Raw genomic sequence first — 22,051 nt, 5'->3', positions numbered from 1 at the left:
CCACAAATCACTCTGTACCTAGTAATGTCATCTCCACAACTGAAATAACCTGTGCATTTATTTCCATTTGAGAATACTTATTCTGTTCTTAATGCAAGGTGCAATTTAGGCAAAGGTTTACTTGATTCGAGTGATTTTTTTCACTTGAATAACTATTTTGCACAATCCCCACCCTTGTAAATTCCAGTGCTTGGGGGGAAAAAGAAAACACTTGGCATTTAACTTACATCTGTCCATTTAATCCACTGCTTGTTGTTATCAAAAAACCCTGGAACTTAAAAGTGGGCAAAAACCAAGTACAGAAGCGGTATACTATTGTTACTGTCCAAAATAGAGAATGGTGCTTTTTTGTGGTATTTCTTAAACTGATTTTCTTGCTAAAGTCATCTGAGACTTGAATAGTGATGGATAGAAGTTTTAGAGGGCTTGCTGTTTTCCGTTATATGATTATACCAGGATTTCTAATGAAATAAAACCCTATGTGAACTTAATGCACTAAATGCAGAATGCAAATGCTAGTTTCAAACCACACACATGCTTTGGCTTTACTTGTTAAGTGGATCATATTTACTTGTGGATCATCATACAATGGTTTGGCATGCAAGTTAGTTAGCAAGGTGGTTAGTATCAGTCAGTTCTGTATTACTACCTACCCCAGGATCTAGGAAAAATACTAAGTTCAGTTATTAAAAACACCTATAATGATGGCTTGTCTTTGGGTGTGTTCTAAATGACTTTTAACGAACGATTTGCCTAATGTCCAGCTGGTCCCATACCTGCTAGCATAATGTTCAATGCGTGAATGAGTATCGTCATGTGAAAGCTGAGGGGACGAAGCAGGCCTATAAGGCAGAAAAAACTGATTAATCACAAATAATATCCCCTGAAAAGATAAAAATATACTTAGGTATGTCTATACCCTCATACTTCCATGCCTCTTGCTTATGATGTGATCATCAAACAGCAAGTTATACTTGTATAACCCCTGTGACTTGTGTACTTCTTTGATCCACTGGCATGGGATGTGTTGGGACACCACAGAAAAGGGAGTCTGTTCATTTGCAGTTTTTTTGTGGTCTTGATGTTTTGTGATACATAGGCAGGAAAATAGAGTTACCTGGAGGAGTTTATGTCAATAAAGGATCTAAAGATGAGGTTTGCTGTCATCATTCCCCAGCCTCACTCAGTTACCACTGTATTTTGTATAATATTCAGGCCCAATTGTCAAACCCTGTTGAAAGTGTTTTGTCTTTTCCTTTCTGTTTCAATATTGGTTTCTAAACTACCAGTAGCATGTCCATTTTAAACTAGAGTTTTCAAGCACCCTCAGCCATGCCCAATCAGGTGGGAACCTTATTACATATTAAATATTACTGGTTTAAATAAAAGATTGCAAGACTCAAAACTGTAGTTTTGGTGATGGTCATCCTTCCTACAGTTTAGGTACTGAACCAATGCAGCAGCAATGTATTTAGAACAGTGTTATGTTGGATCACCCACCTTTCAGCTATGACAGTCTGTGATCCCCTCCACCTTTGTGAAACTAAAAAAACATTGGACTTTTCACAAGAATAAAGTTGTTGCACCCTTATGGATTGCTTTATATTTGAACTGGTACGACTAGGTCAATTAGGGGTGCAATTTTTTATTACTAGAGACCAAGTAGAACCCATAATATGGCCACAATGAATGTGCCTAATACAGTTTATTATCTTTCACGTATTAAAATTGTCACTGGTGCTGCCCACAGTGTGTTTTGCCACGGAGTGGCTTCCTTTCAGAAGTGAATGAAAGGAGTTGTTATATTTACTAGTTATAACTCAGAAAGTGTTTTCTTGTGGTACATGATGCTGCTAAATTATGGTACAACAATCCTGCAGTAAATTTGCTACAGGATGATTATACTTTATTGGTTATCTTCTGGCTTTCAAATCAGTTTGCAATGTGCTCTAGAAAATTAAGATATCTGGTGCTCAGGGAGCTATGTACTATATATATATAAATCATCATCATTAAATGCTTTTTCTCAGACACCAGGAAGGCTTTTTCTCTGAGCTGTTACTGGCTAAGTATTATAAAACTCATTTCTGCTGAGATAAGCTTTCCCATATCTAAGTCCACATTTACCCATCGTGCTTTCAAATATCACCAGAGGCAAACTAATAGATATATGCAATCCACTGAATTCCTCAATACCATACAGAAATACAATAGACAAGCAATTAATTCTTCACAACCAGATATCCCAGATTGTGTGAGACAGCTTTGCAGTTGGAGGTAGCTCAAAGGAATGTAATTGAACACACTTTCAAAATCTGTGGTAAAGGCCATTTTAATAATAATAGTAATTTTAAGGTTTTGCTGCTATGCTGATAGTTCCCCACATTTCTATTTTCTTGACATTCAGAAATTGGCTACATCTTTTGATGCCTCATCCTCAGAAACTAATTTGCATCTTTTAAGGAAAACCAGAAATGCTTATTTGCACCCCTGAACTAATATAAATTGAACTTCACCCACAAAAACATGAACCTAAATCTGAAATATATATTTACCATTAGATGAGAGAAAGGATAATAAAAGTTTTGACAAATAGTTTTGAAAACCAATAACCCTGTATGTCCAAATGCTATTCTTTCATAGGTTTAGGCAAATGTCCCATCTTACTAATTCAGTGCATTATAAAGCTTATGTTTATGACCACTTTTGCCTTCAACAAATAATGCTGCTACAAGCTTTTTGTTAGCTTGTTTGTTTTTTAAGCATTCCATGGAGAAAGTTAAGTACTCCAAACCCTTCAAATAAGATCAAATAATATCTTAATAACAAGGACTTTTGAAAATGAAGCGGAGGAAATAATCTGAGATCAGACTCCTGGATCATGAACTAGGAAAGGAGGATTTTTTTGTGTAGTATCACCAAAAAAGCTTCAATCTTGATTCCTTTTCACTGCCATACTACTAGAGAATAAGCTGTGATCTTTTTTAACTCAGCAGCGTTGCGTGAATGGCTAAGACTGTATGTACGGATATGCCAGTTCTAAGCAGATGTCTGAATGAGGCTCTGTTTTAGTTAACGTAGTATGTAAATACCTATACTAGCAAGGTCAGGCACTGGAAACAGTCTACTGGCAGCAACGTGGAACTCAGCATGGGCTATTTTCCCCTGCCAAGAGCATAGTAAATTCTACATTATTACAATTTTTACACTGAGCTCTGTGCAGGCCTTGATAACTACTAGTGATATATGACCTAGTTTGTTTGAAATCTGCAACGTAGACCCTAAAATTACTAACTGCAAAGAAATGTATTACTCTTGGGTTCCTAGCAAAACCCACATGTTGTGATGCTCTCATGCTCTAGAACACTGGGTAATAATAAACCCACATTTTCAAAATAAATATTCAATTTGTTAAGCTGAGGCTTTTTGAATATAAGGAATCATGGAAGTCTTTTTAATGACAGTTTCCAAATATTTAACTACCAAGGTATTATGAGAAGAAATTCTTGCAATTCTTAATTGAAGCTACATGCCTGGCAACCAGAGAGTCTCTGCAAAATGTCCAACCTACCCACAAGCAGTCTGAATTATAAAGATCACATTTTAACATATTTTTATAACAGCATCAGCAGTGTTAACCGCAAATATCATGATGTCAATCCATTATCTTTGCTGTTACAGTGCATTCCTAATTTTTTCACATTTTGGACACAAAACATTTGAGACTGATAGAAAACTTGTACAGAAGTACGACACCGGGGTTCTCAGCTTTGGATGTTGAGGGGAATTTTCTGATCATCAGAATGAATGCACATGTATTTACTTGTTTTCAAAGGTCATTATCAGTGTTACTGTGATGAGAGGATCCACTTCCAAAAATTGGGTGAAGCATTTTCCCTTGAAAGAAATCTAGTTCTGTATCTCATAATTCTCTCTAACCCTAGTGTTTTCTCATGTATGAGAGGTAAAAACTTTGAGCTAATACCCAAGACTGCCTAACCCTTTCTGTAAAGCTTTTAGTGTAGCATGTCACAAAGTTATTCGTGCAAGTGATCTGTGAGCATCATGCCTTAAAATCAAATATGTTATACCAGCTTAATTTCATGTTATGTTAGACACAACAACAACATTCCATAGCATTCAAGCTTTTATTTTTTGAAATTTTCTTAACTTTTTGTAAGAAAAGATTCAATTGTGCTTTAAAGAGTCAGTAACCCAGATCCACACTTAGGTGATAGACAGTATTACCATGGATGCACTTAGAGGAGAAACTCTGTTAGACACAAATGCATCCTAAATTCCAAAGCCCAGCTACTTCCGTCTGGCTCCAGGCTTTATTGGCTTGCTTTATAAGTGGCTCCTTAAACACATGCAGTTTGTAACAGCAAGCTGATTTCTTGGCACCTTAAAATCAACCTCCTAGAGAAAGAGCACTTCATTTCTCTTCACAACAGTCTATTTTCAGTGTAGAAATTATAAATCAATAGTCCAATTTATACATTTGCTCTTGTTTATTCTAAATAACACTTCACTGTAAGTGTGGTGCAGGTCATACTTATTTCCAACTGTGTATGCTATTAGTGGTACAACCTCCTATTTTAATACTCTCTTTTTACTAATATTCATAAGTGTGTGAATTAAGACTCACAAATAATTTATATTAGTTTAAAATGAGCAGAAAAATGCTAGAACTCTAGTTTATACTGAAGCTACTACTACTGCAGTAAAACAATGCATGTGCAGAGATAGCGCTTACATGAAATCCAGTTCAAAGTTGAAAAATCCTATTGCTGTCGCTTCTGAAAACAATTCAGAAAGGCTCAGAGCTACTGCCCCTTCACAATTCCTTTTACACCAGAAATACTGCAATGAAATATCCAAGAACTGTCAATGGCTATAGCCTTTTGTATGTGCTTGTGTATGTGTGTGTAAAAACTTACATCATGGCCTCAGTTATAAGACCAAATTGAAGTTCTCTGAAATTTTATTAAAAACATAAAGTTCAATTAATATAATCTGAAAAGCATTTAGTTTACAATCATAAGGTCTAGTGTCATCCAGAGATACAAGCTTTCAAATTACAAACTCTCAAATGCATTAGTAGGATTGTGCATCAAATCCCTGCTAATCAGATGAGAACACACACTCCTGAGAGGAGTATACAATATACATTTCACAATGCCTAAGAAACCCTGGTGCTGTCCCACTCTGTGCATTTGGAATCAAAATGATACTTTCAGAAAGTCTATCAGGAAAAGGAACCATAACGAAATAAGGAAGTGAACATATGTAAAAAATAAATAAAAACAAAACAAAAAAGTGAGGGAACGCAGCAGCAGCAGCAGCACACTTCAGCAAAAGTACTCACGCAGAATCTACTGGCCAGAAGTTGATCAGAGTAACAGGACTGCAAGACAAAAAATGAGGAGGTGAAGAGAGAGGCAGAAAAAACTTAGCAGCAAAATAATTACAGAAAGATTAAAAAAAAAATCACAACAACTAAAAAACAGAAAATCCAACAGACCAACATGGATGACCATGAAAAGCAGCTAACCAAAAAGGCAGAAAATAAAACTAAAATATCAAATTAAAAAAAAAGGAGAGAGAGAGAGAGAGATAACAAGCTGTTGTACAATTGCCATTAGATAGCTGGTTAGTATAAACTTGCAATACAGTTAGAGCGAGGTAAAACCACCGACTGATTTCTCCAGGAGCATCATTACTACATATTTTTACAACTACCTCACATCATTTTATGTGAGTTTTATGTGACCACATCTATGGCATGAGAAAGGAATAAGCTAGACCGATAAATTTACAGCTTAGCAACTGAGTTAAAAAATACAACACATGATGGATATCCATTTGGAAGAAAATCAAAATTGAATGCTGAGACCACCACTTTGCAAATTACCAGAACCATTTTAATGTTTTACAAGGTAATCAGTAAGGTAGCAGGTACTTTTCTTTTGTTAATTGAAGTTTAATTTATTATAAGGATAGGGTAAAGGGAATGGCAATTGAAATGCCAGCTTGTGTTTTCCTTTCAGCCAAAGTAAACAAAAATGAAAGAAATGAAAGAGGCTTTATGCATTTAGGAAGTGAAAGGAGTTGGCACCAGCTGGGGAGCTCAAAGAGCGTATTAAATGAGATACTGCTTATTTGCTTTAGAGCTACTCACGTTTCCATGTTGTCTCCCTCCAAGACAGTTTGTACAGGCAGATAGCCCATTCTTGGGTGCTTTGCAAAATAGCGTTTTGTTCGAAATTTGTTTTTCAGTACCTTGGCAAAGTCACGGACGTCTTCTCCTGAAGTTGTCTGAAAGCAACAAATCACAGTAAAATCGCCTTTGAGGAGGCAATTATTGCCCTTGATTATCTCTTCTTTGGCCAGGCCATTTGAAAGAGTGCAGGAGCACACAGAACAGGGACAGCCAATGATTTGACTGGTGGAACCTCCTATTTTATACTCTTACCACAGCAGATATAAAGCATTTTAAAATGAGATGATTATTTGCCAGAAAAGGTAACGTACCTATACAACACACAGGAATTTCTAGTTTTTGAGCTCCAAAATCCTGAGATAACAGATTTATTTCTTCTTTCATATTATCAGACAGACAAAACTGAGCCAGTCAACCAATAAAAGAGAAAAAAACCTGTCACTTCTTTTGCCTTGGCAAGGAGCAGGCAAGTGCTTTGCCTTTGTTCACTTCCATATTGAAATGGCTGAAACTAGGCTATGCAGCAAGTCTATAACTTTCCACCTGCCCTCCTGATTAGCCAGTTCTGTGTCCCGAGTCCCAGTGCGCATTTCTTGTTTACCGTTAGACAGTCCATGAAAGCTGATAGTAATCTTCTTCTCAATGTTTAAGTTTCTCTTTCCAGCCTTCTCTGCCATCAGTGTTTTGTCCAAACAGGGGAAAATAAAAAGCAGGTGAAATTCTTGGGTGGGATGTTTCTCCTTTTATTTTCTCAATCTGGAGCTAGCAGGCATTTAGAATAAACACTTTAGGGCTTTGCAGGCTGCCCACATTTTCATTCTTTGCCAGAACTCAGCTCCTTCTCTCATCTCTCAACCGCAATAGGAGTACAAAAAGGCATCAGTTTTGTAAGAAAACGAAGATAAGCCAAGCCAAAATTAAATCAAAATGTGCCTTCTGGGAAGATTTAAGAAGGAGAAATTATCTGTCTTTTCTTCTTACAGTCTGATTAAGATTCAGAAGGCCCTTCTCTGAGGAATTTTAATGGAGAACTTTAATTCTTTTATTCGAGTTCTACTTAAGGCCTTACACCTCACAGAGAAAGTAGGATCAGAAAAATAGCAACCTGATAATATTATTTTTCTTGATTGTCATAAAGATTTTCCTGCCTGGTACATATAGCTTGGAAGAAAGAAATGAAGAAAAACTAATATGCCTAAAATTTCTAATAAACTATGTGCCTACTATTGAAAGTAGAATTTGTTGTTCCAGTTGACACACATGCTGCTGCTTTTCCATATCCCTTAGACACAAAAATGAAGGATGTTCTAGAAAATCCTTTGAAACAAATTTGAAAAGGACAAGTAAGCTTTACATCTTTTTGTATAGGAGAGAGAAGAATTCCCACCATCTTTGAAATGTGCCCATAGCTTGGCAAAGCACAGTGATTCTCAAGTAGGGTGCCATGACATCCTGGCTTGCCTTGAGACCTTTTTAAGGGCAAAAAACAAAGTTAGCATTTTTAGGTCTGAAAATATGATTCACAAGATAAACCAGAAATTTAAATTCATTGTTGACCTTTGGTGGTCTTTCTGAGTTCTTTGCAACAAAATGAGGGACCAGAGCTGGAGCAAAAGGTGTGAGGAGCAACTGGGGAAAGCAGAGCAGGTAGGGAGTTGGGGAGCAGGCATAGGCATAAGGGGTAGGGTTTGGGGTGGGGAAAGCTTCATGTTCCCCCTCCAATCCATGGTCTCCCTTGCACTCTCCCCTGCTGTGTGCACTGCCTCTGCCAAATGAGCCATTTGGCCCAGGGTAAGCCATTTGGCCCAGAGCTCAGCTCTGGTCTGAGCCTTGAGACCAGAGTGGCTGCTTGGTACAGTTATTCACTTCTTTGGGTCATTTTTTAGTTAGATATAAAAGTGTTCCTAAACTTCCCATGGCACAGACATTTTTTCCAGGTAATCCGCTCCAAATTCAGTTTCTGGCTGGTACATCTATGCACAGTACATTGGTATGAAGACAACAGAAATCACGGTAAAATTTACTGCCTACAAAGTAGTTTAAAGAGCTATGCGCAGTAGTTGGAATGCAGTTTCAGTTTTCGGTTAAAATTAGCCTGCTACTTATTTGCATTTTCTGTATTCCTAGGGGAAAAAAATCTATTGGACCCTGTAATAGATTCCAATAAGAAACCACTGAGAATCACCCACACGCATTCATATTGATTCATTTATCTATAATCATTTTGGAGAGAGACAAGACCATTAGTTACAGGTCCATCACCAAAACCAACCATACAGGCAAGAAAACAGTAGTACAGGTGTTATTCTGCACACAGTCCCCCCCCCCCCGGAACTTCTCACTCCATTTACTTGGAGAATAAAAAGTGGCTAGAAGAAACAGTAACCAATCCAGCAAAATTATCTTTCAGCTACAGTTGAGAGGAATGTTATAATGTGGTCTATGACTCTAAAGATTGCAATTTGCTCCAGCAATGCCTCTGACAAAATAGTCTGTTTAGACCTGTGTCTGCTGTTCTAAACTTTCCCTCTCACATGTGCCACTGTACAACAAATCATTTCTGCTCATCTCAGTCAATTAAGAAAGAGCAGCCAATGAAGAAAGGGTAAGCCAATGGAGACTTTTAATGAGATACTGGCAGAGGCAAATGGATTCAGACTAGACAATGCCAGAAACATGATATAATTTAAAAATAAACACAGACAGAAACTTGGTTACTGCTTTATCTGAATATCTTAGGTGTAGTAGATATTCTCTTTTCTTTGGGCCTCTTTACATGTGTTCTGGGGTGGGGGCATTTTAATTAGAGCAGCTCTTGGGAGCTGCCCTAATTAAAACACCTGCAGTGTCTTGTGTATTCAGCATCTCATGCTTCAAAATGGTGGTGGAGGTGCTTTAACTAAAGCTTTAGTTAAAGCATACCCGCCACCATTTTGAAATGCAGGGACACAGAATACATGTGATGCCAAAGCTGCAGGAGTGTTCTAATAAGAACACTCCAAAACACACAATTAATTGAGTCTGCTGCAGTGCATCAGAACAGGAGTCGGGAACTTGTATAGGTGCCCTTTAACTCCACAATCACTGAGACAAGCTAATAACTGTCTCTACATTGGCCATGTCCTTAGTCTGAATAGAAATTAAGAGACAGTTCACACACTTTTGGTTCCTAGCCTGATTATATTGTTATTAGAATGGTTTATTTTAAACATTTACATTTGACCACAGATGAATTTAAGATCTTGGAACCACTTAACACACACTAGGACCTGAAGGTCATCTTGTGGCTTGCATGGAGAAGCCTGGTGGTTGCTGTAAAGTTCACTTAACACTCAGTACAGAGGCAGCCCTTCTGCATCATGCAGGAGCAGTTGGAGGGCTACTCTGATTTATACACAGCTGCAATGCTTCCAAGCACTGAGATCAGGTGTGGTACAAAAGGTTAACTTCATACTCCCTTTTCCCCTGACACATGAAAAACAAGTAAGATCTGCTTTATCAAATATATACCATTGGAGAACTACCTTATATGAAATGATCCTCTGTGGGGCAATTAAATGGGGTTTCATATTACATCCGTGATTCAAGACAACACACACAAATCACACTGAGAAACTTATTTCTGGCTTCCAGAGATGAAAATCCAGTTCGCTTTTCTTAGGCTTGTCCTAGATCTTTTTGTATCATTATATCATCTTATAATAAAAAATTATCACTCGTGCTTAGAAGAATTTTGCTGTAGGAGGGGGAGAACTGACAAAAACCAGTAAACCACCATATGCCAAAAGAGCTATCATATTAAACAGATTCTACTGGTGTCTTCTGTATAATACAGAGTTTATAATGCAATCAAAGTACACTGGGGGAAAAAAAGAAGAGAATACGAACTTGGTAGGGGAGAAAAGCTCACAGTGATATATAGCAAGTTAATCTTTTTTTCTTGCCTCTGTAAGATGCAAATAGATTTTGCAAAAATCCTAGGCTTACTGTAGAATACATAAAATCAATTATTTAACACTGAACATAGAACAACTCATTAGCATATAATAAACTATTTTGATACAGTGCTGTACAAACAATGAAAGGCAGTAAGCCTTAAATTCCAATTACTTAAAACCATCACTGTTATTCCTCACTGTAAACTGCAAAATGTGAGGCTCTAAAGATGAAGGTGTATAAAAGGCGACTTAATTACAGAAAAAAACACTCTACATAAATGCTCCATTAGCTTCCACACAGCAATTCAAGCTTTTCCCTTCTACATAATAATCATAAGTAAGGGTCATCAAGGCAGCTACTTACTGGTGTGCAGTACTCTACCATTGGATAGTGCATTTTATGACCTTTTGCAACTCGGCCAGAAAAGAAGCAGCTTTGGCAGATGTCATAGTTAAAGTGCTTTAAACTTCTGTACCTGGTGGAAGGGAATAAACATAGTTTTAGTTTCATGGGTGAATTTTCTTTTAGTCTGTAAAGGCGTTTCCTATGTTAATAACACCTTTTCCCTGATAGTGCCTTTGCTGTACACAATACATAATGCAGTGAACACAATACAATACTCATTTAGCCATAGAGGCCTAAACACTGGCACTGGAGAGCAATTTGAAAGAAGGCAATTATGAAATGGTTTGCATGTGAGCAAAAACTATTGTTAACAATTTCCAGTAACAAAATGACAATACTAGGAAAGCTCATGTGGCAAGACAGAACAGAATCAATGTCTTTTATAATATGTAAAAAGACATCCACACATATTTTATTAAATGGCATTGATTTAAACTGTTTTTATTCCCCTCATGCGGCCTGCCATCGTACCTGCAGACCAAATAAATTCTTCCAAAAAACACCTCTCCATACTTATTCTCAGTGAGGTCTATTGTCCTTCTACCCTCAAGTAACAATTTGTCACAGTTCTTTGTAGCATATTCAGCAAAATAATGTGCATGTGTGGACAGTTGTCTGTTCAAAGATTGGATCTGAATGCAGATTTGCAAATGCCCATTAAGCCTCAACAGCTTCAGAAAATAGGTAACTATTTTATCTGTTATGTTGCAATGCACAATAGAGCCAGAAGCACAGGGCCTGTGTTGTTGCAACAGAAGTTCATTAACAATAACCTAAAGCAATAAAATTAGTTGTCTTTTCAGCACAGTGACACTTAGGGAATCAATTCTTTAGATGTCTTTCAACTCAGCACCTAAAGATGTGTAAACTGAGGTACAGAGAGGTTAAGATCTAGACCCAGAACCCCTAACTGCCCGAAAATCCACACCTTCTTAAAAGCTTGTCTAAACCATATTTTTATCTATCATGTGGTAGTGCATGAAGCAGCCCTAAGATTTTACCAGTAGGTTTTTCCTTAGACACCTAAAGTTTTGCTACAGTATATATTCAAAGCTGCTGCCGCCTTGCCTGTGTAGAATGACTTGGCACTTAAAAGAACTTTGAGATTCACCAGTTAGGTGCCCCTGACCCTCAGGACCTCTGACTGTGAGCATGCTGAACTGCTGACTAAAACACCTCCTATACTCTGGCAGCAATGAGTTCAGCACAAAGCTCAGCAGGAAGCGCTACTTTCACTCCAAAATATGGGGGATGGTGAATAGAGGTGATACCCACATTTTATATACGAGTTAAATGTTTAGGGAACTCACCCAGGAAATGGAAGACTTGGCTTCAATGCTCTCCTCAGCTTGAAGGGGTTGAAAAACCACACCTCTCACCTTCCATGAGAAAGCCCTAATGCCCTGGCTCTCCACCTGTCCTGTTAAAGCTATGCCATTGTGGAACCAAGGACTGGGGACCAGATTCTACTTGCCTGCTGGGTGCATCTGTGTGTACACAGTACAATTCTCTTCTACCATAGTCAGGTTCCTGAAAGTCATATCTAACACTGTCAGTAGTGTGACTGTGGTGTGGGGAGGTGGGGGGAGGCAGCTGGGGCATCAGCCTTTGGCACCACCACTGCAGAGTGCAAAATGACAGCTGCCACAGTGGCAGCTGGCTGTGCCACCTCCATTAGCACTGCAGCAGCTGGCACTGCCCCATGTGCAGCACCTGCCCAGGGTGTGATGCTGCCCTGCTATGCCTCAGTACACTGCCGTCTTACCCTTAGCCTTAAGTGACTTTCAGCATCAGACAGAAATATGTAACTGCACAACCTGCTACAGTAAGAGATGCTCTTTCTGCACGTAAGAGGTAGATTAGGTAGGCAAAATCAAACCAGATGCAGTCATGTAGGCAGATTGCCTGGCTCCCAGTTCTTCCATAAGACTCTCCATTCGACTGTCACCCCACACTCACAACAACAACTGAATTTTCCAGTTCCCTTTTCTTTCATTTAACCATTTGAGGGAACCACTAACAGAAACACATATTTCTTATATTACATCTAGTGGGAAAGTATGGGACACTCCGTAAAGGTACTGCTATACTCACATCCCGTCCCTTTTCCTCCCTCAACCATGGTTGCCATCTCAAGTTGAGAGAGGAGTAAAGAGCACCAGGGGAACACCCAGACAAGTGCACACGTGTGCTATGCAGTGCTGCAGACATGTCTGCAGTGCTGTACACCACATGTGCCACACACGCAGGAGTTCCCCACACGGCTAATTTACAGCGTGTGTGTGGGGGGTGGGGTGGGGAGAAGAGAGTGGGGACTGACATTGGGAGATCCCAGTGTCAAAAAATCCCTGCCTAAAAAAACCAGGGCAGTTCACATGGCAGCAGTGTGCACAGCCCAAAACTGGAGCCCGGTGGGTGGAGCCATGCTCCGGCTGCCAGTCAGGCTTCCTGCTGCCAAATTGCTGTGGCTGCAGTCCCTGAGGGCCCTCAGGTAAGGCTGCTGGATCCAGGCCAGGTGCTGGCCCCAGCCTCCCCTACCCCACCCGGGGCAAAATGCCACATGCCAGAGAGCGAGTGCACGGGCATTCCCATATTGTGCCACTGCTGTTTGTCCCTGGGGAAAAGTACATTCCTACTTGTGGATGGGGCTGTGCCCATGAAGTTCAACTTAGATTAGCAAAAGAATGCACACAGTGAAGAAAATCCAGTGACTTTTGTAATTTAAAAAGGCTGTGCCTTATTTATTCTCCTCCTTCACCCAAGACAAGGAAACTAGACATTTAAAGCTTTCTCTCATTGCATCTCCAGCATCAAGCGTGTCTTCTATTGTAGAATAAAATGATAGCTTCTCTGTGCAACTGCTGTCTGCCCAGTGTTGTCTATTTGGGCTTTAGAAGCAGCATTATAAAAAGCTCTTTGTAAACAGCATGATATACACAAGGCAAAATACCAATGGTAAAAGGAGATTGTGTATAAAAGGGACACAAACCATACAAAGAATCTATTAGGGAACAAAGTGATAAAACAAGCCTATGTATAATTGAAAGCAAGTATTTACTTAGCCGTTAAGTGGATTCTGAACAGACATTCCAATATACAGGCATTTTACAACACAGTAGCTTATTCATTGCCATAGTAACCATGGTGCTGATCCAGATGTTTAAACACATCAGAAATATTTCAGAATCAAGGACTTGAGATGACTGTTAAAGAAGAGGTGTTTATAGAAGATAGTCTGAGCAGATTCAATCCAAAAAAATGATCACAATACAATGGTATTTCAGGTTAATATTCCATTAATTTAGTGTGCTTATTTTCTGAAAAATATCTATAGTAGTCCTTGATTTTTGTGTCTGTAAATTTTCCATTCATTTGCATGTTTCATACAATCCCAGAAAGCCATTCATTAGGATCCAATCCAGAAAGCATAATAATGTTTGCAGAACAGACAGAATATAAAGTAAATTTTGTAGTTACTGGTGCAATCTGCCAGTACTTTGGTCAGGGAGAAACAGGATCAAAGAACAAAACTGTGTATTTGAATTAAGAAATGGTTCTCTCTCTCCATTTCAGCTTCCACTTCCTATACTACTGCGCCCATATTGCTCCAGATAGGACATCGGTAAGTTTAGTTTGGATTTTTTTCACCTCCTAAACTATTGGAATAAAAATAAAAACTTGACTGCCTTGGCAGAACAAACAGATCTTGGCACACCAAGCAGAAACAAAGCTAGTAAGAGAAGGCTGTCATTATTTTACCTGAATCCAATAATTGGACACTCCTTACAGATGTTACACTTAGCTTGATGTTTGGCAGTTTCAGCGGCAGCCACCCTGTGCAACACTGGCAGCCAGACCATGGACTGTGGTTCCAACCTCATCCAATCCAAAAACAGGGCTGCTTCAATTTCTGGCTTGTTATTCGCCTGTGAGAGAGGGTGAATACAGACAAAGATTGAGGGGAAAAAACCCAGCAAGTTTCCTGAAGTTAAGTACTCAACTCCTAACTTTATCGCCCTTTCCTTTTTAACCCTGCTCAAACTCCTATATCCCAATCCCTAAAACATGCTCCTGACTTTTTACATCCCCTGTCTGTATTAATTCAATATATTTTTCTCTTCATCCTCCCTAATACTCCTAGTGCCTACTCCTAAGCAATCCCCAAGGCCATGACCTTTCCTATCAGTTGCTGGCCAGGCAATCTTCCCTCATTTCCTTAACTTCCTCTGTGAACTTTCCTTGCTCCACTCCTTGCCCCACAAGCTTTATCTTAGGCTATATCTTGAGTTTCATCCTTTATCACATTTTCTCCCACCCTTTCTACCTAGCCAGTGACAGCAACTTTAATGTTCCACTAGTCCCCTGCACACAATTCCTTACCCATTTTTGTAGCACCTAGCAGTCCTAGCTATGAACCAAGGCCTTACTGTGTTACATGCTGTACAAACATAGAACAAGAAGACTGTCCCTGCCTTGGAGAGTCTACTCTCTCAGACAAGAAACGAGAGACATACATGAACAGAAAAGAGTGTACAAGGAGACAATACTGATCAGCATGACGTGGCACATGGGCCATCTAACTGTCATGAATTGTGCAGGCATCATAGCAAAATGGAGTTTTAGAAAGGGATTTGAATGAGGATAATGAGGTAGCTTTGTGGGTGTTTATGGAGAGTTTCTCCCAAACACTGAGATTTTCAAATAAGCAATTGCTATCAAGTGGCTGATGGAAGCTGGCATTATGAGTTGATTTGAGGTGGAAATTCATTTTTCAAAACTGTATTAGACATGATAAAATGCTGCCAAAAGGTGAAGGGCTCTGAAAAGAAAGACAGTAAGCTGATTTCTGATGTAAAGGAGAGGAAGAAGTCAGTGGAAGGAGGCAGAAAGGTGGGTATGTATTCAAAGTGATGAATTACCATATATTATCCATCCCAGGTTCCCAAACTATTAACATGTTTTCATTCAAATTTCTCCTTCAAAGTCACCCATCAGAAATGCATTAATAACCATTTTTTTTTTAAATATCCAAGCCCAAGCCCTAGTTACTTCATTTCTCTGGGCTTTCTAGGACATCCTGTTCTCTCACCATCTGCTTTTTATATTTTAAATCTCAGAGGCAAAGAATAGTTTTAATTTTGTGTCATACACCATTCTACATATTTAAATATATTTACCTGATTAAATAATAATCAGCATTAACTTTGTTGTGCTGTCATGTGATGCATGAAATGTACGGGCTAAAATGCATAATTGACAGAAATTGCTAGTGGTTTTATCCATGCTTCTAATGATCTTTAGCAGCACCCAGGTAACAATGGTCAGATACCAAGTTTCTGAAAAGTTTGGTAACAAAATTATAACCTAGATTGACAATACAGAGATACAGTTCAGTTAGAGTGAGTGAGAGTGTGCATATGCATGTGTGTGTGTATGTGTGTGGGGGGGGATGGGGGGGGTCACCTACTTTTTTTTAACACTGGGTACTAGAAGTACACTGATACATTGGCCCCATAGTGGATTGACACCAATATAGGGAAAATTGACAGCATCAGAAATTGACTTTTTTTGCCTGATGTGGCCAATAATGTGGCTGATAAATGCCTCGTACATGTGCACAGCTGCAGCATGCACGGGGCTAGAAGCACAGCCCGGCAGTCTGGAGACCAGCATCGGGCTGGTAAGTCTGTTATGGAGGAAAGGGTTGGGGGAGGGAAGGGGGCAGATCAAGGCCCCCTGTGGTGACGGAGGAAGTGAGGCAGGGGCAAGGGTAGGTGCTGCTCAGCTGGGGTGGGGCGCGGGATGGACATGTGAGGGGGCTCCCACCCTGCACACACCCTAGGAAGGCATGGGGTGGCGTGTGACCCTGGATCTGCACATGGGGCAGGGTGGGCTGCAACTGCAGGCTGGGGCTGGTCTGGGCTGCACTTGGGGCAGGTGATGGCTATGGGAAATTTTTGGGTGGTTGCAGCCCCACCTCCTGTGGCCCCCCTTCCCAGCACTGCCGCTGCTTGCTCTGAGTGCAGCCCGGCCCAGGCCCCCACTGGGAAGAGCCCAGCACAGCTCTGGCCCCAGCTTGCAGTGGCCCGCCCTGCTCCATGCGCAGATCCAGAGGCACACACCTCCTCCCCATGCCCACCTGGGGTGCATGCAGGGCGGGAGCCGCTCTCTCCTCCCCCCCACACCCCCAGATGAGCGTCAGCTCTGTCCCGCCTCACCTGATCAAAATAGAAGGGAGGTTGGGTGACTTTCCCTAAGACTGCACAGTGAATCAGGCACCTGTCAAAACTGAACTGTTAAGTCATGACTTTAAATTAGGGCTGTCAAAATTCTGAGTGGTGGAGGGCCTCCTGCCACACACCTAAGCCACACACCCCTGGGGCATATGCCACACAGACTGCACATAGCTTCATGCAAGCCCCCCACCCCCGCTGTGTTACATGGTCTCCACCCCACACAGATGTGCTGGGCATCATGTGCACATGGATGTGCTGAGCCATAGAAATGCTGCAATGCACACTTCTAAAACTCAGAATAAAACTCATCGACCCAAATCATTAGCCTGTCCTTTGTAGGTGCTTTACATCTGTAGAGGAAAAGTGGCTCTGATGAAAGACCTCCTGTAACATTCAAAAATGTATTCTAATTTTGCAGTTGCTGTTGATTGCTATTGGCCCTAACAGACAACTATCCAACCATCCTTACACACCTTGTACGAAACCTGTTTGGGGAGATTAGCAGCATTAAAATGTATCAAAACTGGTTCCAAATTACATTACATGAAGATTTAAAGCCACATGGAGAAAAGCTGGGCAGGGTCAGACAGTATAGGACAGACAGTTTTTCACTGTTCCCTGAGCTGCTATTACAATTTCTTTAATAACCTCTAAATCCAGTAAAGGCAGCAGCAGAGGATTTTACATAAGGGAGAAAGTCTGCATTGAGACAGAACATATCTGAAGTAACAAGAGGAAGCTGTAAAGAATATTAATGATTCTTTTCTTCAACACATTTCTGTGGAACTCCCAATTTTTATGGTAATAACAGAGTGAATCATAAAGCAAAATTCATAAAGCCTTTCCCAGCTTACAAATAACAATTTGTTATGGGGGATATTCAAATTCATTATACTCCAGACATCTGTTTTTCAGCATTTGTTTGCCAAAAAACAGTTGGGGAGGACAGAGAAGGGTATTTTTTTTCTTTTTTAGAAATCTCTGTGCAATGCTTAGAAACTGCGTTTTTTTCTGTCTTTTCCAACTCTTACTAACATTTTGCTCATTTTGGCTCCTTAAATACGTGTATGGTATCGAACTGGAAATAGGTCCATTTTATCTATCTACAACTAAGGTACTACACAATACTACCTTTGTTCACATAAAACATGGAATGATGTCTGACAGAACTAGACAATACTTTTTAGTAACATAACACCATCAACAACATCCTCTCTGCTGGACCTTGCATTAAGCTCTGACAGTAACTAATTCCTGTTTTCAGGTAAATAAACTGAGGCACACAATTCATATGATGTCCTTAGTTACAGACTTACTGTTACCCAGTCTTTAGTCCCCTATGTCAGCTAAAGGACAAGCATGGCTTTTTCCTTTACCTATGAAGGCCTTTACTAATAATACCTTGCTTTCCCCACAACTGGCTGTGTTAAGAAAAATGAAAAGAAGAATCAGTGTTTTATAGTTTCAAAGGCAACTGCTATTTCACCGTCAACCATGAAAAGAAAATAGGAATGGTAACATGAGGTAAATCCTGCTCTACAGACTACTTAAGTTTCCTCTGACTCTTCAAATGTGTGTTCAAGATGACAGCTATGATCTCTTGTGTTACCCATGTCCCTGCCGGTGTTGGTGCCATGTGAAATGTAAATACTATAAAATATTCCAAGTGACAATCTTAATTGGCAGGACTTGCACATTACATTAGATATTAACAGGAAACCCAAGTCCTCTTTCCCCCCTTTACTTTGCTCACCTTCACAGGCCTCCATAAAGAAGCTCAGTTTTAGGTCTGCTGAAGTTTGCGTCTGAAACCCAGTCATATTCACTTTTATTTCCATACAAAGAGGCCTGCAAACCCCTACTGAAATAACACTGAAGTGCTGTTTTTATGACATTTACAGCACAGTAGTTTGAAGGAGGATTTGTTAGTTCCCGTAGGCCAAAATGTGTCAAAAAGAGAAACAGAAGAAATACCCTGTAAATAGAAACTAGGGCTCTCTGGGTCTCTCAGCTTCACAGAGAGGCTGTGCCTATTGACAATTCAGTGATTGCTATATGTTCCCAGTTACTTGTATTGGCCATAATTCTTCCTTTACTTCTTTGTCTTGCAATAGGGGCCTCAGGATCAAGGGCGTACCTGCGATACTTGTACAAACACAAACATAAATGCCCACAGGCCCTCAAAGAGCTTAGGAGCATTTATTCTGACTTTTCCAGCTTTCATTAATGAGAGTAAACAATTTAGGACTGGGCACACAGTTAAGCCATTGTAAAAGTAATGTGATTAGTTGATGTTGATATCGTGCTGATCTAGTACACATATATTCATAACAGAAATGTAGACTGCACAGAATTAGAATTACCTCTCTCTGTAGGTGTATGACTGGAATTAGATGCCTGAAATGTAGGTAGAATCTGACTGAACACACTCTCCTACTCACCCTCCTTGTTTCATGTGGACAGTATTTCACATAAATATTCCTGTCTAACACACAATTTCCACAGGGGAAAGATGGCTTTAAAATATTTACAGCATAAATAATCAAATATCCTACACATTCATCAAATGTGCTTGGAAACAGTAAGCTATATTTTGATTCATTAACTTACTTCCAGAACAACATTCTAGGTTCTTGGGAACTCATGAAAACAAGTCAAAAGAATAACTCCTAAAAATACCTTCTTGCTTTCTTTCTTTCTTATTTCTGTCTGTCCATTCAAGGGTCTGCCTAATACCATCACACCACCACAATACAGTACTGAATAAATTCACACAAAGTTTCACTGACTCTGTAGGTAACCTTTATGTATTCTGACCTAACAGTCTATTTTTAAGAGCCAATTTGATCAAGTTACTTTTTCCTTGTTGCAGATTTTGCCTTTAAACCCCTAAAAATATAACTTTTTTCATGTTTGGGGACAGTATTCCCAGTTTCACCTGCAATCTTCCTTTCTGCACATAGATAATTTTAGCAACTTCTTTCCCCAGAAACTTTGAAAATCAAGCCTCCAAGCTGGTGGAAGGGAAGCTAAAATGAAAGCAGCAGCCTGAAATAAAAGACTCATTTCTCAGGACAAAGAATGTACTTGTAGGAACGATAAGTATTTTATTACCGTTTGCACAGTCTCTTGCAAGCAGAAGTGCAAAATGCATGCATGTTGACAGAACAAGACTGCCCTCCCCCATCATTCCCAAGGACTTATACTTCAGACAAAGACCAGGAGAGATTTTCCCCCCCCTGTTATCTCCTAGTACAGTAAACATCCCAGTTTTGTGCGGCTGTGCATGACAGACAAGGCTGTTGCTAGGGCACCTAACCTAAGGGGGTTGGGAAGAGTGGATTCTGAAGTATACTTGTTAACATGTCTGCATATTATTACAAGGCTATGATCGTCAGTACAAAAAAAAGTACAAAAGTTCAATTCTTAATCCTTAACAGACATACAAGAAGAAAAAGCATGAAGGAGGGCCTTACATCAGACAGAATTTGAACACAAAACTGCAAAGCACACATATGCTGATGTATTTTTTTGCTTAGTAAATTATTTTCCTTTGAGGAAATAGAGATGAAGGACTGGCACTTTCATCCCATGTGAAAAGCTACCTCAAGGTAAGCTGGGTGGTTGGAAAACAGAGCAGGTGAAAAGGGAACCATTCATGGAAGCGTTTTGAAAGCTAAAGACAAGAAAGAAACAGGTACCCCTCCTTCACCACAGTCCTTTCCCCTTTCACAAAATAGAAAGTGGAATACAGTACAGTAAAGGATGGTGTATAGAAAAAGCAAAAAACAGGATGGCACACTGTAACTTCTGCTAGCACAGAATAATGTTGACATCAGTTCTGCCTTCTTTAGATCCCTGATTGTAAACCACCCTATTTCCCACACCACTTATCTCCCATTCTTCCCTCCCACACCATGAGAAACAAAGTTCCTTTTCAGTAGGTCTTTATATGTGCTCCCTCCCAAGCCTCCTTTTTCTGGCTCTCTGTATGCTTGTCTATTCATTTTTTCCTTTAACAAGACTATCTTGAACTGTCCCAGCTCCATGGTGGGATCTCATGTGTGCTCCCCCCATTCTCCTCAGGGATCCCCATCTTCCACATATGCAATCTCCATTCTCTAGATCACTGTTTACATGTCTATGCCCCACCCCTGCTGATTCCTGCTTTCCTCGTAACTACCTTTCCCACCTCCCCATTATTTTGCAGGTCCTCAGTTTGCTCCTTACCCTCCTGTCTCCCTTGCCTATTTCTCCTCCCCACTGCCCCATGCACACCTTCATCTCCCTGACATCACCCCAAACATCTGGCCACTGCTGCTTTTCCTCTCCACTCCCTGTTGCAAGCCATACTACAATGTCTCCTGATAAGGTTTTCTTAATCCTATTATGAAGCAGTGGGTCTCAACTTCATTAAACTCAAGGCACCCCTCAGAAAATGACAGCTCTCTGCTTTCACTCATTTTTTTGACTATGGAAAAAATAATACAGTGAAGAATAATCGAGTTAGGAAGACCACAACTGGTCAGAATGTTCTTGACACCACGGATTCTTATTTGAAACTTGTGGGTTAATCTTGTAAATCATGGGTAGGTAAACCATTAGCACACCCTAGACCCAACTCCCCTTTCAAAAACACATTTTAATAATGATCTTAATTTCCCCACCCTTACTTCAAAGTAGTTTTGTGGATGTTACTGCAGTTTATATGGGAGAAGGGAAGAAGCAGGAGTCACAAGCTTAATAAAATGAAGAGCTCATTTGTTTGAGCTTCAAGTCTCCTTTCACATCTCTGTGACTGTGGAACTACTGTAGCATTATTCCCTGTTGCTCTTGCAAAACCTAAAAACCCAACATAGAGGCTCCCAACAGACTTCTCATAGGGCATTTTTACGCATGCAAGTGCCGCAGTGCTGGACTCTTTGAAAAGCGCCTGGCGCTGCAATGGTTGCAGTTGTATAAATGGCGAAATGAGCGTCAGAGCTGAGAAAAAGGTGGCGGCATGCTTTTGAAATAAAACACCTTGGAGGTGCTTTCATTCAAAAGCTCACCGCCACCATTATCTGCGTGTTGACACACATTTCATTGCTTATACAACTACACACAGTGCAGCGCAGTTCGCCACAGCTTGTGTGCGGAGCAGACTTGATTGATTGAGTCTGCTCTGAAGCGACGGATCTCCAGTGCATCTTAAGGGGAAAAAAAATATGTGAATAAATGCCCATGGGGTCTTGTTACATCTTAATCT

At 40.1% G+C, this 22,051-nt stretch overlaps 1 protein-coding gene across 9 annotated transcripts in view; it reads right to left on the bottom strand.

Annotated features, from left to right (window-relative positions):
* The window catches only part of DMD (dystrophin), a 2,140,576-nt gene that overhangs the window by 45,235 nt on the left and 2,073,290 nt on the right, over window positions 1–22,051 (bottom strand). For 6 of the 9 annotated variants that reach the window (XM_090061814.1, XM_090061802.1, XM_090061808.1 and 3 more), the window contains 5 exons: window positions 14,327–14,493; window positions 10,526–10,637; window positions 6,182–6,318; window positions 5,369–5,407; window positions 777–842 (listed from right to left, as the gene is read on the bottom strand). In XM_090061814.1, coding sequence (XP_089917940.1) covers window positions 777–842; window positions 5,369–5,407; window positions 6,182–6,318; window positions 10,526–10,637; window positions 14,327–14,493 — 521 coding nt within the window. The remainder of the gene's footprint in view (window positions 1–776; window positions 843–5,368; window positions 5,408–6,181; window positions 6,319–10,525; window positions 10,638–14,326; window positions 14,494–22,051) is intronic. The other 3 variants (XM_090061809.1, XM_090061822.1, XM_090061811.1) reach the window with 2 other exon arrangements.

Source organism: Crocodylus siamensis, chromosome 1, assembly GCF_052110815.1.
Source record: "Crocodylus siamensis isolate JL-2025a chromosome 1, ASM5211081v1, whole genome shotgun sequence".
Taxonomy (NCBI): Eukaryota; Metazoa; Chordata; order Crocodylia; family Crocodylidae; genus Crocodylus; species Crocodylus siamensis.
Note: the sequence above shows the minus strand (reverse complement) of the source record. Positions and strands in the feature narration are given on the sequence as shown.